Genomic DNA, 18,614 nt, shown 5'->3' on the forward strand with positions numbered 1-18,614 from the left:
TAACCTAACAATTTGATGAACTGATGAATGTATAATAAATATATCTTTTTTTAAATTTATTATTAAATTATATAATATATGTGTATTAAAAATGGGCAATAGTAATATTAACAAGTAACAATTAATATATTATTTATTAAAAGTTTGGGTTTGAGTTTTAAATATTATTGGCTTAATTCACCCCAAGCAGTGGTTCAATTTTCCCCAAGCGGGGGTCAATTGAACCATTCGACGCATTTGCATAAATTAATAATTTTTAAGAATTCATGGTGTTTATTGTTTAATTTATATATTGATAATGATAGTAAACATAATAGACTACCATTTCAAGAAAAAAAATTAGGAAAACGGTTGACCCTGAAGGCCATCCCTGCAACTTCCCGGCAAGTCTATACCTAAACGCTTGAAATTGCACTTATGACGTTTTTGAGCTCTTCGAGCTCATAAATACAATTTGTGTGTTATTTTGAGCTCTCCGAGCTCGAAAAAATAGCTTTTGTATGATTTTGAGCTCTTCGAGCTCAAAAGTTTGATAGAAGCTTGATAAAACACTATTTTTTGAATTTTCAAATCACAATAACTTTTGAATGAATGAATTGATTTTCACACGGTTGGTGGCATTCGACGCAGTTCTTTAAGCTTCATAAAGAATCTTCAACTTTAAATTGATAGGACGAAAAATTTCGGAATAATTCCAAAAAAACACTTTTTTCGGTTTTCTTTCGTCAACGATAACTCACGAACGAATCAACCGATTTTTACCGGACTGGCGGCGATCAACGTGATTTTTTGATGTTAAGAGCTGATTAGTTTTTGGAATTGATCGGTAAAGCCGTTTGAAAGTTATTCCAAAAAACCACTTTTAAAAAAAATTTTTTTTGTAGTTTTTTTGCGATTTCTCATAATCTACCGGTCCGAATCGTTTCAAAGTATATTCAAAATCTAAGTTCAGTCAAGCCCTTTCGAATGGCATCAACCGCAATCGAATCGGTCAAGCCGTTCAAAAGTTACGAGAGGTTTACATACATCCATACACACAGACACCCACACACACACCCACCCACCCACACAGGACAACCACACTAAGTGCCGAGGAACTCAGAGCTAAAGGACGGCAGAACAGCATCGCACGATGGCAATCGCAGTGGGACGCCGCGACAATAGGGAGATGGACACACCGTCTCATACCGAAGATCGACGTTTGGCTAAACCGAAGTCATGGCGAGGTCAATTACTATCTGACGCAGTTGTTGTCAGGACATGGATGTTTTCGGACGTATCTTCACCGCTTCAAGCATGATGATTCACCGGAGTGCCCATCCTGCCCAGGAATCAATGAAGACGCGGAGCACGTTTTCTTTGAGTGCCCACGATTTTACCCACAGCGAGATGAGCTGGAGATGATCCTAAAGAAGAAAATCCAACCAGAGACAATAGTAGAAACAATGTTGTCATCAAGAGCCTCCTGGAACGCCATCAGCACATTTGCAACAGAAGTCCTCATAGACTTGCGTTCCATCGAAAGAAGAAGAAGAGCAAATGACAACAACTAGAAGAAAGGTAAAATAACACCTTAGCTACCAGAAGAAAGAGCAGTAGCTAGATCCTCCCCTCACGAAGTAATGCCTAACGGCGGTTTCCATGAGGGATTAGGGGAAAGAGGAAAAAGGGTTTAGGGTTTAGTGGGTAGGGGCGCTAGCGTCGAGTTTTAGTATGACACTGCGTCGAGTCGCCACATATCCAGGCCAAACAACTATGCCTAGAATCCGTAAAAAGGATTCCCCCCCCTTAAAACAAAAAAAAAAAAAAAAACCCACCCACCCACCCACACACACACACACACACACACACAAACACACACACACACACACACACACACACACATACAGACATACAGACATACAGACACCATCGCGGGAATAGTCAGGGAAGCTTCCTAAGACCTCAAAACGTCGAGAATTTTCTTAGCGGGAAGTTAAAAACTGCTAAACTTTTTTTGGTTTAATTGACCCCTTCCACCCCTACTTTAAAAAGTGTGCCAAAAAGTAGGAAGTTCCAGGGATGGCCTGCCGGTCAACCGTTTTTTAATTTTTTTAAATTTAAATCATGTGAGGGTATTGAAAAATTTTTTTCAAATAATTTTCTGTTTTCTGAAAAAATTTTGTATAATTTATGAAAAGTCATCGCGAAATAACACGAAATTTTTCTTAGTTCAGAAACTTTCTTTTTCGTGATTCAAGATAATTAAATTTTTTCAAGTTTCTTAGCTCAATATTTTTTTTGGTGCTAAGTTAACTATATTAGTTTCAAGTATCCTCACATAAGTTCTTAATAAGTTATCGAAGGTTATTAAAAAATTATTTCTTTCATGAAAAGTCATTAGTGGTTTTGTTTTCATAAAATTTTTAAGTGCCATATAGAGTTCAATTTTATTTCTAACCATATAAATAACAAGTCGTAGAAAAATGAAAATTTTTTCCTCCGGATCTTAAACGACATGAGCTTGAAAAGGCTGTTAGATTTGTCGTCTTTGATATTTTTAATGAAAAAAATTATTGGTAAAAGAGCAATTCTTTCAAATGAAACTATAGTCTAAAAAATATCATTACAAAAAATTGTTTTTAATAAAACGTTAATAAAATAAGAAATGAATAAGTTGGATAAATTATAAAAGATGCATTTGATTTTTACAGTGAAAGTGCAATTCTTAAAGAATAAAAAAAACGATGATGGAACGTTTGTATCGTGAAAAGAAACAATTATTAATGTTACTTACAATACAAAAAATAAAGTTGTAAGTAAATTGTTAAATCGGGAAAGCGAGATAAATAATGTGGATTGATGTATATATGTGTAAAAAAGACATTGCTTTAAAAGCGTGATGCATCTCTTCAACGGAAGGATCACATCGTCGTCCTCTTCTTATTCTTATTCTTTTCCCTTTCTTCTTTTTCTTTGGGTCTTTTTCTACTATCTCGACACTCTTGGCGCGTCGGTGAACTTCAAGCGTCTTTGCTGCGATTTTTCTCAAGAGGGTCTCATTTCTTTTTAAGCCGTTGACAATGCGGCAAATGAACCGAATTTGCGAAACTCTGAATTCTACTGATGGTCGAATGAGCTGCAGCCTTTCAACAACTGATGCAGTGGCACCACATGCTCGCCTTAGGCGTTAGAACTAACACTATTCAACGTGTCAAGAGAAGAAGATTCCACTTATCGTCTCTCTTATAATACCTATTTGCCCGTGGTGCTGATTCTACTGAAGCTGCTTCGCTAATGCAGTTGCTTCTTGAAACAGAAAACGCTTCTCTACTACCAAGAGTTCATTAAGAATTTATACTCTATAATTTATTTTGTTTAAATTTCGTAAAAATATAATTTAAAAATTGCCATCGTTTCTTAAACGTGACACCCGTCAAAGATTTTCTGATGTGGTCATGTCAAGCTATATATCGATACATACGTTCTAAGATGTTGTAACCCACATTTAGAAAATTTCACAGTAGACGGTAAAGACGGTTGATTTTTAACATAAGTTAAATGGGATTCGGCGGATGAAAATACTTATTTAAAATCAGTTATTAGATAATTTGACCTCTAAATTTTTAATATAAAGAGCATAATATTGTTATTATACCATTTTTCTCAAAGAATCAAGCTGTCAAACTTAGTAGATTACAATATATTAGAACGTGGCTATCGATATGAGAATAAATGCATAACTTATTATAATTTTTTAATTTCGTTAGAAATGTCCTTGTTAATTAATATTTCGTATGAAACAAATTAGTTTAGTAACTGATTAAAATAAAAACCTATTACAGATAAGTTAAGAAGATAGAATAAAAATAGTGTTAAGTTTAAATGGTTTCAACGTAACAGTTTACATCGTCAAACGGAACTGATTTGTTTACTTTAGAGTATTAAAAAACTATTTTGATCCAAAATAAATAATCTTGATCTAATAAGAAACTCAATTTGGAGACAACCGACTATTGCGTTTCGAGAATTTCTTGTCTTGAATTTTTTCATCTTGGATTGACAGTTTTACATCTTCTGTCAAAAGTATATTATCTTCGATCGATAGAATTAAATTCTTCATAGTAAAACAATTCTCTTTAACTAAGAATAATTTTTTCGGAATTTTTTAACTTCCCGCTAAGAAAATTAAAAATTTTAGAAAAAAAAGAAATCATTGATTTCGGTCCGATTTTCGAAAGTTCGGTTTTTATCAGATCTCCACATTTTGAGGTCCCAGGAAGCCATTCTGACTATTCCCGCCGAGATGTCCGGCTGTGTGTGTGTGTGTGTGTGTGTGTGTGTGTGTGTGTGTGTGTGTGTGTGTGTGTGTGTGTGTGTGTGTGTGTGTTGATGTGGATGTATGTGTGTAAATAAATTTTTGTCGTACGGTTTCTCAAAAACGAATCAACCGATTAATTTTTGAGCTCGAAGAGCTTAAAATCTGAAAAACTGTGCTCGAGCTTGAAAATTTAGCGGGAAGTTCTAGGGTTGGCCTACGCGGTCAACCGATTTCCAGATTTTTATTTTTGATTTTAGAGTTAATTTTTTATTCTAATAAAGAGCGAAAAAAAATTTCGATTTAAACTTATTCAAAAATGTAATGAAGACTTTTATTCAGATGATGTAGGAAATGGCAAAAATCCGACAATTTTTAATATCCTTGAAATAAGTCGGTAAAATCTTGAATCAATGTTAACGCGTATACGCGTATATATACCATAATCCTATTAAAGACGGAAATTCGTGGACGAAGAATACGTCCACGGAAAGAAATTTTCTTTAAAAATTACCGTTAAATTCACTGTAATTGTGGGACATAATGCGGCTTTTTTATTTCTTACTATTTTTGAAAAAAAATTTACGAAAAAATTAATTTATTTTATAGTGGACTTCATAAAATTTACGGTAGACTACGGTAAAATTTGTTGAAAAATTATTTAAAAATTCTCTCACTTACCGATAAATGATTAGGTCGTACCATCTGTCCCACAATTGCCGTGAATTTAACGGTAATTTTTAAAGAAAATTTTTTTCACTGTGTATATTACTTGGAAGAAATGATTGTAAGCGGTCATCGAGAACTTTCGATATTAAAAGGTGACCTAAAATAACAAAAACAATGATTATAAGACTGAAATGAATTTTTATAATAAAATTTTTAACTTATTGCTGTAAGTGACATAATCTTGTTTGAAAACAGTACAGTGCTTTGGAGGATGGAAATTCTTCCATGGTGAATTTTCTGCTCACTCAAGAGCTTGAATTGATTGATTAGACAATTTACTTATTGAATTATAAAAAATGAATATCTGTAAAGAAGATTGAAATTTTTTTTCGATTGACATACATGGATAAATGACAGTGTTGATGTTATATTCGATAAAATAAAGCATATTACATAGAAAAGTTGTCAGTGAGTTGCGAGAAGAGACCCTCGGTAATAAATTGATTTCTAAAACAATTTAATTAACATTTATCAATAAGCGTAGATCATTAGCAAATCGAATATATCTGTTTTTAATTTTATGCTTATTTATGATAACATTTATAAATTATAATAAATTAAGTAAAATTTGAACAGATTTAATAACGAAGAATTATATTTAATAATTTAGTCTATTTGTTGCGGGAAAATTAAATGAAGTTGTGTTTTGTGAGATCAAATACGACGAGTGGTAGAGATGAAGAGAGAATTGCTGGACAACGTTTGCCGGTTTAATGAGTTTCATAACGGGCCAATGAAATTTTCCTGACAAAACGAAAGTTCATTACGAGCTGCGAATGGGGCATCAAGGCAACCACAAAACGCTTGGCCATCTGTGAGTTTTATATGAAATAATCGTTTTATAAATGATGAAAAAGATTCAAAAATTATTTTATTCTCTCCCTCTCCCTTTTAGTGTTATATCACATTGTAGTCTATGTCTATGTCTATGCATATGAATACCATACGCCTTAGGGGACTCTGGTACAAAGCATTCCTGATCATTTTAACAATCAATATCAAAATATGATTTCTATTTGGTACATTGGAATACATTTATTTGAATGTTAAATTGAATCTGCAAAAAATACAAGCCCGTAATGAAATTTTATAATATGGTCTGATATTTCCATGTAAAATTTTTGATATTTCTTGTTATGACTTAATGTGCCCATATATAAAAATTTTCGACGGGGGGCGCGTGATCCCTGACTCGATTCCATACAAAAACGTTAATTATTAGGTATTGAGTTATAAAATAAAAATCATTTTCTTTACTTTCTTAAAGAAGCCGATTTAATCTCGAATTTCGTTTAATGAATTAGTTAACTTTTGTTTTATATAACATGTTGATTGACGTATACATTTAATCAGTTTTCTTTTATTATTAAACAAAGTCTTGAACTGGTAGTAGATTTAGCTTGATTTAAGAAAAAAAAATCACGAACGAAGAAAGAAGATTATTTTAAAGAGTTTGATGATCTTGAATCAAATAAAAAATTTCTTGGATTTCAGGAAATTATTCTTAATTTAATTACATTTTAATTGATTCAAGAACTTTTTTTGGTGATTCTAGACAAGAAATATTCTTCAAATTAATTTCTTGCTCCAAAATTTTTTTTCTTGAATCAAGTTCATTTTTCATCCGTGCCAATAAAAAGTATTATTATTAAATAATTATAATAAATTATTTTCTTATTTTCACATATGACCATATCTGAAATTTTTTTCACGGAAGTCATGGCTGCAATAACTAATTATATTAAGTGAAGATGACTTATTACGAAATACATCACGGTTGTATTGTTCAAAAAGAAATATCGAATGTGACAAAGTATGTCGAAAGTAGAGGAATACAATATGATGGCCGCGTGACGAGAACTAATGTTTTTTTTTATTCTATGGAAACGAGAGTAAAAAATAGTTTTTCTAAAAAAAATTGAGAACTAACGGGTCTGGACGGTCCGCCTGAATATTTTGTTTGTTTTTATCGTTAAATTAATCTATCGACAATTTGACGTTGGGTGAAAAATGCGTTGCCATTTTTGCACTCGCAGATTACGCGTACTCCCTTCATACTTCTCCTCTCCATAATATTTTTGATGTACTCTTTTATACACATATCTACATGCATATACTATACCCTCTCACTCGTTGGACCCCGGCTAAAGCTATTAAAATTCATAACGCTGGACATACACTGACGGGTTAAAACGTAGAGTACGAGGGGCTCAAATGAAGTAACTGAATTTGCGGACTCGTGTGCGCCAACTCAAAAACAAGGGTCTCGGTCTTCGGCCCGCAGGCTGGATTTTGAATATGCATTGCTTCCTAGAGCATATATATATATATATATATATATATATATATATATATATATATATGTGTGTGTGTATATGTATACATATATGGGTAGACAGCATATGAGTGTACGGTTATATACAATGGATCATGAAGCGACGTCGTCAAAACTCGCGCCCTTTCAATTATACATGACTTATAAAACGACTAGAGTATAAGTTACTTATCATAAGTGACATCGTGTAATTCTCTCTGTTAAAACCTTTGCTTTGGTCTTCGTGTAATTTTAAGGCAAATAATTAAAAAATTTCAAGTGCTTTGCATATTTTGGTCATTCATGTATAAATTATGAGTGACCTTTTGTAATTATAATCATCGCTATAAATGTATGATGTTATTTTTTGTTAAAATAAAATATAATCTATCAAAAAGACATTGTAAATTTTGTCGCTATATTTTATAACAATTTAACGATTATATATTTCATGGTATTGTACATAATTGTGTTGCTATTTGTCAGGGGAAATCCTTCGTTATTGATAAATTATTTTCAAATATTAAATAATCAAATAATTGTATGCGATGTAATGACCAAACACGAATTTTATTGTGATCAATGAGTAAAAATAGCCGAACAAAATAAATTGTCCAAAGAGGTAAAAATAATTGATTTTTTATTTTTCATTTCTTTCTTATACTAATTGATAACTAAATGAAAGTATTGATCATATTTTTTAATTGATGGTAGATTCAATCATATTGAAATTACTAAAATTATTTTTTAATTATCGTGAAGATTTATAATTATTTTGTATTATAATAATTAATTATATTATAATTATTTTATGAAGAAAATATGTATTGATTTAATGTTAGAAAAAAATGAATTTTTAACTTTTAGAGGTTGACGAAAATTGTTTTACCCTCTAAGCAAGCACGGTGGTAAATTTTTTGCCGGCAGTATCTGTAGGGGTTGTATTGAGTTTCAGTGTCGCACGTTTTATGGCAGCACTTACTCTTAGTACTACCAACAAGTTTTCAGCCAAATGCTCGGTAAAATATCGATGGATTTTTTACTCTTCATACATTTATTTCTTTCGTTGATAAATGTGTTTATTTACACGGTAATAATATTATAAAAAATTCATCAACGAAACAATAAATATTTATTCAATTCATTTCTATAAATTCATTTAATCATTTCTATTGTCAAATTCAAACATTTTGTTGATGAAAAATTTGAAATTTTAGTTATTATTTCTATGAATTAATTCAATCAGCAATCACAAAAATTTATATCATAAATTTAATTATTCATCTGATTAATTTTGTTTGTCTGTTTATTGAAAATAATGTTGTGAGCTCACTTTCTGATTATAGTATAGGTTAGGAATTGTATATGAGTTGGTATTTAAATAAATAAAATATTTATTGTTAATATAAATTAAAGAATTCTTCAAGACTATTATCAGTATTGATTTATCATTTGATTATGTGTATATTTGTGTATTTGTATATGTAGTAATTTAATACGGTTATAAGGGTAAGTACAGAGAGTATATACGTGTTGAAACTTTCTAATTTACCACGCCACGATATCGTACCCGACAGCGCACTGTTATAATTACGGAGTAGCAATCAATTAGTCCACCAATCATGCGTTGATTAAGAGGTCGATTGAAACGTAATGGGGCTGTAGGTGGTCAGTGATAATTAACGTTCGCGGAAACCGAATGCGTACTGCATAAAATCAAATACAGGCCACTCCGGTTCAGGAAGCGAAACGTTCAATGTGTTGTCTCACTTTCGTTACTCTCCTACTCTCAATCATTGTTACCTATATTTACCACCCTATTTTCCCTACAGTTATAGTAGACTTTTAACAAACCAATTAAAATTTACAGCACTTATTAAATTTCAGTGAATTTAATTCATTACAAAAATAATAATAATAATATCGAGGTATTTTTTTAAATTATTTTTATATATATTTTCAATTGATTATATTTTTATTAATCTGTATTTTTGATGATTCACTTATTGAGTTTAAATTCACTCTGAATTGATTGCGAAATTAAAAGAAAAATTGAGATAAAAAAAAATAAACCATGAAAATTGTTGATTCAGTATGATCAATCCACATGATGTAAAATATAACTGATATAAAAACGCATGAATGGTCAACTTTTAACGGGCGTTTTATTTTTAATTATTCAAAAGAATGGCTTTGAAATGTAAATTATTCATTCGAGTACGCGGTGCGCTATGAAAAAGCATGCAATTAACGGTAAAAACACTGGCATAGCGTATTTGTTCGATACTCATATATGTATGTGTATATTTGTTTTTTTTTTTTTTTTTTTTTTTACTGATCGATAGTACACATTGTGATACATAATACATTTTGGAACATTTTTTTAATTATCTTCGAACAATGGACATGATAATTAGAGTCGATAGAATTTAACTCAATTGAGTTGGAGAATTTGCTGCACAGTAAAAAATTTTGCGTCATTGCGTCAAAAAATTTTGTGTTAAATATTTAACACTTATATGTGTAAATTTAATATTAATTGTGTTAAATTAACACAGAAAAATGTTAAATTAACACAAAAAAGTGTTAAATATTTAACATAAAAATTTTTAACACAAAATTTTTTGACGCAATGACGTAAAATTTTTTACTGTGTGGGATATAGATTTATTTTAATAGTCATCCACTTTAATTTATCTCGATGCAAATACTTTTAACATTGTACCTATCGTCAAACGTGTTTCAGTGATATTAAAAGAAATCAAAAGTTTTTAGAATTAATTACTCGTTGGAATTGAAATTTAATAAATATAATTTTTCTTTTTTAAATTACTTCCGTTGAGCGGGTGAAAGAAAAAAATCATGTTGTTATTTTAATGAGAATATTATTCGTTTGAAACTACGCTATATTCTGACGTTAACCCCTCGAGAATCCTTTAATAAACGCTAAGTCAATATTATGTCCGCATATATGTACTAGTAAACTTGGTATCTTTGAACTTAATTGATAATGTTAAATTACCTTTGTGGTTGTTTCGTGGTATTAGATAAGTACTCCTCTAAACCTACTCGGTTATGTAACTTAATAAAAATAATTATTTAATAAGTATAAGTTTGATATTTCATACATTCAGTGAAAAAAAAAATTAACTTTATTTAAGAGAAAAACTTTTAAACCAAAAAAATAATTTTGAAGAGTAACATCGACTTGAATTAAGCAGAAAAATTTTTTTACTCGAAAGTCGCTAAAGAAAATTGTTTTGGTCTGAGTAAATCTATCTGATTCAAAAAATTTTCGTCTTGATTTAAGACGATCAAAAATCTTCAAAATAATTTCCTTGGTTCAAGAGCTTTTTACTAAAACAAATTTCATAGCTTAAAATTAATACTTTTCAAAAGTAAAAAGTTATTGATTCATATATTCGGTCTGATTTTGAAGAGTTGAGTTTATAACGAATTCCCACGTTAAGAAAACTTTTTGCTTGCGTATGACACTTCGGTATTTGACGATGAATTGATTTTAGACTCTAAGCTTGATGCCTTTAACCGGATGGTTAGCGATCTGTTGGACTATGTAGCGCCAGCTAGAGTTATGACTGTTAAGCGGCCTCCGGTGCCGTGGTTAAATGCTGAATTGCGGACTTTAAAAAAAGAAAGAGATGCTTGCTATCGAGCTGCAAAGCGCTATAACTCAGCATCGATGTTTGATAGGTACGTGTATCTGCATCGTAATTTTAAGAAAGAGCTTGCTGCGGCGAAAGACATATCACGAAGCCCTTCTGGAGAGAGTTTGATAGGCTGGGACTAACAAAGAAGGGGTCGCAATCTCATCTGGGACTGAGTTTGGACCCAATGGTGCTAAACGCGCACTTTGCGTCGGTGTCAGGAGGCGTGCCACTGCCAAGTTTTGACGAGACTATAGCTGATGCCTATTTTGTGCCTATTGAAGATCAGTTTATTCTGAGCGAAACTAATTCATCGAGTATTAAAAGTGCGGTGAGTCGGATTTTAACGCATGCAAGGGGAGTGGACGGTGTGTCGATACAGGAGTATAAAGCTTTGCTGAGTAGTCTCCTGCCATTTATTGTGATCTTATTTAACTCTTCAATTGCTGATGGCGTGTTTCCGTCACTTTGAAAATGTTCTTTAATTAAGCCGGTGCCGAAAATTAGATATCCATCGACGCCGTCTGAATATCGTCCAATCGCGCTGCTTTGTTCATTGTCAAAAGTTCTTGAAAGAATTGTATATGATCAGGTTGTTAGATTCCTGGCTGACTATAGTCTATTAGATCACAGGCAAACTGGTTTCAAGAAGGGCATGGGGATGCAAACTGCTGTCTTGAGGCTAGCTGACGACATTAGGTTAGGAATGTAGCAAAAAGAAGTTACCATTGCTGTATTCTTTGATTTTACGAAGGCTTTTGATAGCGTCAATCATTTGTTATTAATTTATAAGTTAGTTAAACTAGGTTTTTCTTGTAATACAGTAAAGTGGTTCCATTCTTATCTTAAGGATCGAAAGCAGTCAGTTTGTACTGACAGTCGTAGGTCGGAATGGGCTGACATTAGTGTTGGAGTTCCTCAGGGCAGTGTTTTGGGCTCTCTGCTCTTTTCTTTGTTTATAAATGATCTATCTACCTGTTTCAGATATTGTAACTATTGTATGCGGATGATCTTATTATCTACATGCGTTGTAGTGTAGATAACTTGCGAGAGTGTCTGAGATGTCTCAATGAAGACATTGAGCGTATTGTAAACTGGTGCTCGCTAAACAAGCTTTGTATTAATAGATCAAAAACAAAAGCCATGTATTTTGGAAGTTCGATAAATGTCTGTAGAATTAATAATGTGAATGCACAAGAACTAAAGCTCACTTTGGGTGGTGAGGCGATTGAATTTGTCGGATCATTTAAATATTTAGGTGTCGTTTTTGATAGTTTACTTTCGTGGCATTGTCAGATAGCTAGTGTCAAGAAGCGCTCTGCAATTGCGTTGTATCGGTTAAGAATGAATGACTCAAATCTTAGTGCTTGATTAAAACGAAAGCTGGTAACAGCACTTGTATTGCCTGTTTTTGACTATTGTGCGCGTGTATTAACGCACCTAACATTTGAGCTTGAGAGATCATTGCTTGTCTCGATAAATAATTGCGTTCGGTTTATTTTTCGAATAAAACGATATGAGCATATTACTGAGCATAGGCGGCGTCTTAACTGGCTAGTGCCTCGAGATCGTCGATTACTGTTAATTTCATGCAAGTTTTATAAGGCTCTGTGTCTTATGCGGCTTGGTCTGTTTGGAGATAAGTTGGAGCTGAGAACAAACATTGCTATGCAGCGAGATTTAAGCAAGACTGATACGCTAAAAGTGCCTTTTGCGAGGACAACGGCGTATCAGCGTTCGTTTATTGTAACTGGTTGTAATTTTTGGAACTCGCTTCCGATCGAGGTCACATCAGCTGCCACATTAGAGGAATTTCGCAATGTTTGTTTTCGGTTCTTGCAGCACTGAGAGCAAGTCAATGAGCATGATTAAGAGTGAATTTTGAAATATGCGGTTTGATGATGAAGTTGGAAATGTCCTATAGTTATTATTATTACTGCTATTATTATTTTCATTAGCTATTATTCTTTTAAATTATTATTATTATTAGTTTACTATATTAAATACTGTTGTCAGGGCGTTTCATTATAATTATCTTTGTAACTATAACTACCTTTGTAATTTGTATAAGAAATATGGTCACAGGGAGCTAAGCTCCGTGACCGAGAAATAAATAAATAAGATATCTTGGAAAGGCGTTCCAACTATTCCGGGCTGAAGTCATTTATAAAAATTAAACAAAAAAAAAAAACTTTTTTTTTAGATAAATTTCAAATTATTTGACTAGTCACAATTAAATTACGTGTTTAAAAGATATTGGTGTTTGAAAATTTCAAACAATAGTAATCTAAATCAATTTTCTGATTTTTGAGCCCGAAAAAAGTGGAAAATTTCAGGGATAGCTTGCAGGGTTAACCGCTCTTCAGATTTTTTTTTTTTTTGTGAAAAATTATTGTTACGTTAAATATTCATCTCTGTTGTATATTGATTTAAAAAATGTTTGTTGAAAATTTAAGATAAAAAGTTTTTCTGACGCGATAACGGAAAGTTATTTACTATGTAACAGATAACGCTACACATTTTTTAAAATATTAATAATGTGAAATTGAAATTTTTTTCAGAGTAACGTTGTTTGCTTTTTATATACTAATTTTATTGAAGCAAAATTGATTCGAGATGAAAACGTATGTACTTTTTGCATTTTACGTTTTTTTCGAAACATCAGAGAGATGTAATAAAAGTTAGACAAGGATAAACATTTTAGCCGTATATATCACTGTTACTGATATTACTAGAGGGACATTGAAATCGATGCATCCAACCGATAGAACCTCCGCCTCCTTCCTAAACAAATTTAATAAGCTTTGCCATTTTCGTTCTGATTTTAATTTTTAAGTTATCGTCCATCAAATTTTGCTTGATCAATAATTTTTGTTCTATTACGTAATTACTTTTCAAAATCACTTAATGAAGGTGATTCAAAATTTTATTGAATCATAAATATGTTGAAAACCTATTTTACAAACTAATTTTAGAAGTACTTGAGTATTAATTAGTTTCTATATAGAGTTTAAGAATTGGGCATATAAGTGATTTTTTTTCTTTCTCCAGATTGGAACGACTGAGAAGAAAATAAATTAATATTATTGCAATAAAAACAACATAAAAGGACTTAGTGTGAATTGCATGTGAAATTTATTGAATAATGAAGAATTAATGTAGAATAAGTTAATCTAATTCTTTAGAGATTTTACCAAGTCCAAATTTTTTCGTTCTGAATAACGAATGATCATATTATAACATGATGATAACCCTGATTAAGAAACTTAATTGAAAATTATTCAATCTATGTAAAGTATACATCTATAAATCAGTCAATTCAAATTATTTTGAATTGTTTCAAATTGTTAATCATTTAAAACTAGATTTTTCAATCAGGCAAAACTAATATTGGTTACTACTGTTAGAAATAAGATCTCTTTTATTAATAAATATTTGTATTTCATTATTTTAACATAATAATATGACTATTCATTTTCTATTTTTCGATGTTGTATGCAATTCTATGTTAATTACATTTATTCATATATAAACTGAGTAGATGAAGTTCTCACTCGTGTATGCTGGCACACTCGCTCCGTTCGTTTCACCAACTTACTCATAGCCGAAAACCCTATTCAAGCAGTTACATAATATACTATCTAACTATTACACTGGACTGTAAAAAACAATTCACATCAAATTTATAAATAATTAACTGATCTATTTGATTTTAATAGATTAGATTTGCGAATAAAATGTAAACGATTTAAAAGATGTCATGTTAGTTAAACGGACTTATAATAGTTGACGCTTTCTATAACCTTTCGACCCATTTGAATTTAATGTTGACAATAATGGTTAATAATTAGTATTATTCCAAAAAAATTCATGTCTTAAAAACAATTAATAAAATAACCTAATAAATAAAATGGCTACCAAGTAATCTTAAGGTACTGGGTTCAAAACTTATCGTAAAATAAAAATAAATTGAAATTTTTATCAAAGAAATAAAAAAACAACATTATTTTCAGAATTTAATTCAGCATTGAATGAGTAATTGTTCATATTTTTATCACAATTTCTAAAATTTTTCTCAGTAAATTTACACAGGATTTTTACAAAAATTTGCGTTACTATGTAACATAGGAATAGGATCTATTCTTTTCTCTCCGTATAGTTAAAAATTTTCGTTTACAAGTATAATTATTCTTATTCATGAAGACAAGTTATACTTCCTTTGATTTAATAAAATTTTCTTAAATCACGAAAAAATGTTTACTTCTTTGAAGTTTAAAATTAGTTTTAAATTAACAAAGACATAAAATCTATTTTAATCAGCTTGTTTTTAGATAAAAATTTTGTTTGTTAAGAAAGAAAATTGTTTCAAGTTATTTCTTTTTTCAAAAAATTTTATTTTTCAATTAAAAATCTAATAGAAAATTTTTAGTAAAACAATATTGACTGTAAACTATTAAAAAACATACATCAACTTGATAAAAAAACACTTGAGTGGATGACTTTTAGAATAGTCAGACTTCAGCAGCATTCGCCCTATAAGAAGTGTGATACATACATGTATATTTCTACATTTGTAAAAATGGTGATAGTAACTTTTTTATTTTCAATAACTGAAATTTGCAGCAGTAAAATAAATGACACAGCGACTCTTATAAAAGAAAAGCAATTCACACATGTATATACATGACTGTAAATATCGAATCGGTTTTCACATTGGATAAACGATATCACTGTCAAGTACAGAAGCCCCCGGTTCTCGTTATATTGGTCTTAGAAGTTACAGAATACGTATGGATTCGAATTTCCAGGCTCGTTCGCATGGTTAACTTGCCCAAACAAAAATTACCATTTTATTGGGTGAGTTCTAGCGTTTCTCTTAAACGAAACCCTCTGTCTTCTTTTTTCCTGGCTATAGTTCTCGCTGGTACTTTAGTATCTCACCCTCTTACACTTTACGACTACCCCTAAATGTATAGCGTCGATGAGAATACCTAATCGTTCCTGCGAATATTTAGAATCAATTGTTCAAGAGTTAACTCTATATAGATTGATGTTAGCCATCGGTCAATAGGAATTTCACTGCATTAACTATAAGTTATTCCCTTCAACCGAAAATTTTTGATTGAAATTTTTTAGTTGCCCACACTTATCACTTTTTATTAAATTTACTTTCACGTAATAGATTGAATGTTGCCTTTAGATTATAATTATTGACTGGCTGGGCAAACTAATATTCTTTCTTCAATTCAACAATTTTCGTGACTGCAATTAAGCTAAAAGAAAGTTGAATAATTAAATGCCCGAGGTACGCCGAGCGAAATTAATTGAAACTTAATTAAAGTCACCCTTTGAAATGCTAATTCGTTAACAAACATACGCTGCCTCTGTCTATTTTATGGATATTCGATTTTCTTCGAGTTTAATAAGTATATATTCATCCAATTGATTTTTTCTCATTTTCATTTATTTTTCATTAATTTTAACAGATATTTTATCAATTTTATACACTTTTGCCCTTATTTAAATGAATTATGCACATACATTTAAATTTTTAAAATAAACGATTAGAGACGGGTTGTATAAATTGAAACATATATAATTAAATATGTACATCAAATTTTATTTAATCTCGATAAATTATATACAGATAGAAATTTTTTGTTGGGAAAAACAGAAGAAACGTTGATTTAATGAATTTCACAAAAAATGTGTTTATGACTCTTCGCCAACAATTGTCAGAATATAAAATAATAATAATAATATATTCGGCTATTCATTGTGCGTCATCACCAAGTTATGTATGGTAAAACGGTACTCAACCACTTTTAAGTGAGAGCAAATTACAAGCAAAACAGTTTTCATTTACAATTATCAGATCACATACGCACTAAATTTCTATTTTCATACTCATCACATACTCATTAGCAACACAATTATTTTCACACTTTTCGGTCTTACAACTTATTAATACTGCATAATGTTTTATTATTTATATTATCAATTAATATTCACCATTATTTTTCAATTATTCTGCTTGGATTTATCATTATTTATATCTAGACCAAAATTTTTCTAGAGTAATTCGCTCAGACCGGCATGATTAATTTAAATTAAAAAATTAATTTAACCGGTGCGATTATTTTCACTTTAACCTCACACACTCTCTACATACAAATTAATTTATTATTTCATAAATCTATCTTATTAATATCAGTTATATCTAATTAATAATTATTGAATTTAAAACAGTTGGTGGCGTGTACTTGATCGATTAAACATTTTTTTTTATAAATCACTTAATGTCTTTTGCAATCTCACTTGTGTCTTTATCTGATTGACGCAAATTATAAAAAGTCATTTGTCGCTATTTATTTTATTGCACGTTTTTGCAACTCTCAATTCGAGATTAAGATTAAAGATTCTTTGTCCAGAGCGACGACGGTAGATAACTATATTTTGACACTTTCATATCAATATGCCTGGATTATTATAACATAACATATCATCTAAAGACATTATTTAGCTTTTTGTGGAGGTACATGGTCTTGTATTTTATAATCAGCAGGGGTGTAATTTCATCCTGCCATTTGTAAGCTCTTGGTGATACTCTCGACATGTTCTTTAGCCCTCATCCTCAGAGCTTGGATGCTAGATGTTCTTGGATCGTGGCCTGGTGGACTTGGCGATGTTTGTGTATGCCCAACTGTGTTCATTCCGGGGATTCCCCCGTTTAACGTACCTAGGGACAATAGAAACGAACTAAAATTACTAAATTATCGAGCTTCATTAATAAATGGTATTCATTTGTTCAATCTTTACCTGGAATACCATTTCCAATTGCTGAAACGTTTGGAGGAGATGGTAGCCGCCTTGGAGACGTTAAATAACTGGGGTAACCCGTGTGTGGTGCTGCTAAAAATCCAGGAAGTGCTGTGAGTAGTCCTGGAGGTGTGAGCCATGGGTCTCCAGGTAAGCCTAACGCTGAACCTCCAACATTTCTGAAAAAAATAAATTTCAAGTTATTAATATTAAAGAATTTTTTATTTTATCATTAGAAATGATCAATGGGAGCTTCTTTTATACTTTTCGATAAAATTTATAATTATTTTATTCGATCGATAAAAAAATAGAAAGAAAAGTCAGATTATTATTCAAATCATAAATCAAGGATTTATTTTTGAGAAACCAAAAAAACAATTAAAAATAGCTAATTTCGAAAAATCGACAGTTTTTGTCAAAAAAGTCAAAAACTATTCAATCGATCATAATAATAGAAAAATTTTTTTTCTCTAGAGAGTATATTTAAAGAAAATTTTTTTTGAACAAAGAGATGTCCCGATAAGTCAATTTTTGAAGAAATTATGGCTATCCGAAATAAAGAGCCATTTCTATGAAAATTTCATTACTTTTCAAGTAAAAAAAATTTGAAAATTTTCTGAGATTCGTTTTCAATGGGACAGAAAAAGATAAAAAATTGTCATGGCATGGAATGCCTCGTAGATTTTCGGTTAAAAAGGTTGCGTAAAAATTTATGCCCTAACTCATAAAATATAATTTAAGACTACTTCAATGTCAGCCATCAAATTACTGAGTTTCTTAGAATCGTATT

At 30.9% G+C, this 18,614-nt stretch overlaps 1 protein-coding gene across 2 annotated transcripts in view; it reads right to left on the reverse strand.

Annotated features, from left to right (window-relative positions):
• Positions 1-16,604: 16,604 nt before the first annotated feature.
• The window catches only part of LOC123268950 (retinal homeobox protein Rx1-like), a 69,630-nt gene continuing 67,620 nt past the window's right edge, over positions 16,605-18,614 (reverse strand). Inside the window, exons 4-5 of one of the 2 annotated variants that reach the window (XM_044734413.1) lie at positions 17,825-18,003; positions 16,605-17,744 (exon numbers count right to left, since the gene is read on the reverse strand). In XM_044734413.1, coding sequence (XP_044590348.1) covers positions 17,581-17,744; positions 17,825-18,003 — 343 coding nt within the window. In that variant the 3' untranslated portion in view covers positions 16,605-17,580. Of the gene's footprint in view, positions 17,765-17,824; positions 18,004-18,614 lie in introns of both variants that reach the window. The other variant, XM_044734414.1, reaches the window with a different exon arrangement.

The sequence above is a fragment of the Cotesia glomerata genome, linkage group LG7, assembly GCF_020080835.1.
Source record: "Cotesia glomerata isolate CgM1 linkage group LG7, MPM_Cglom_v2.3, whole genome shotgun sequence".
Taxonomy (NCBI): Eukaryota; Metazoa; Arthropoda; class Insecta; order Hymenoptera; family Braconidae; genus Cotesia; species Cotesia glomerata.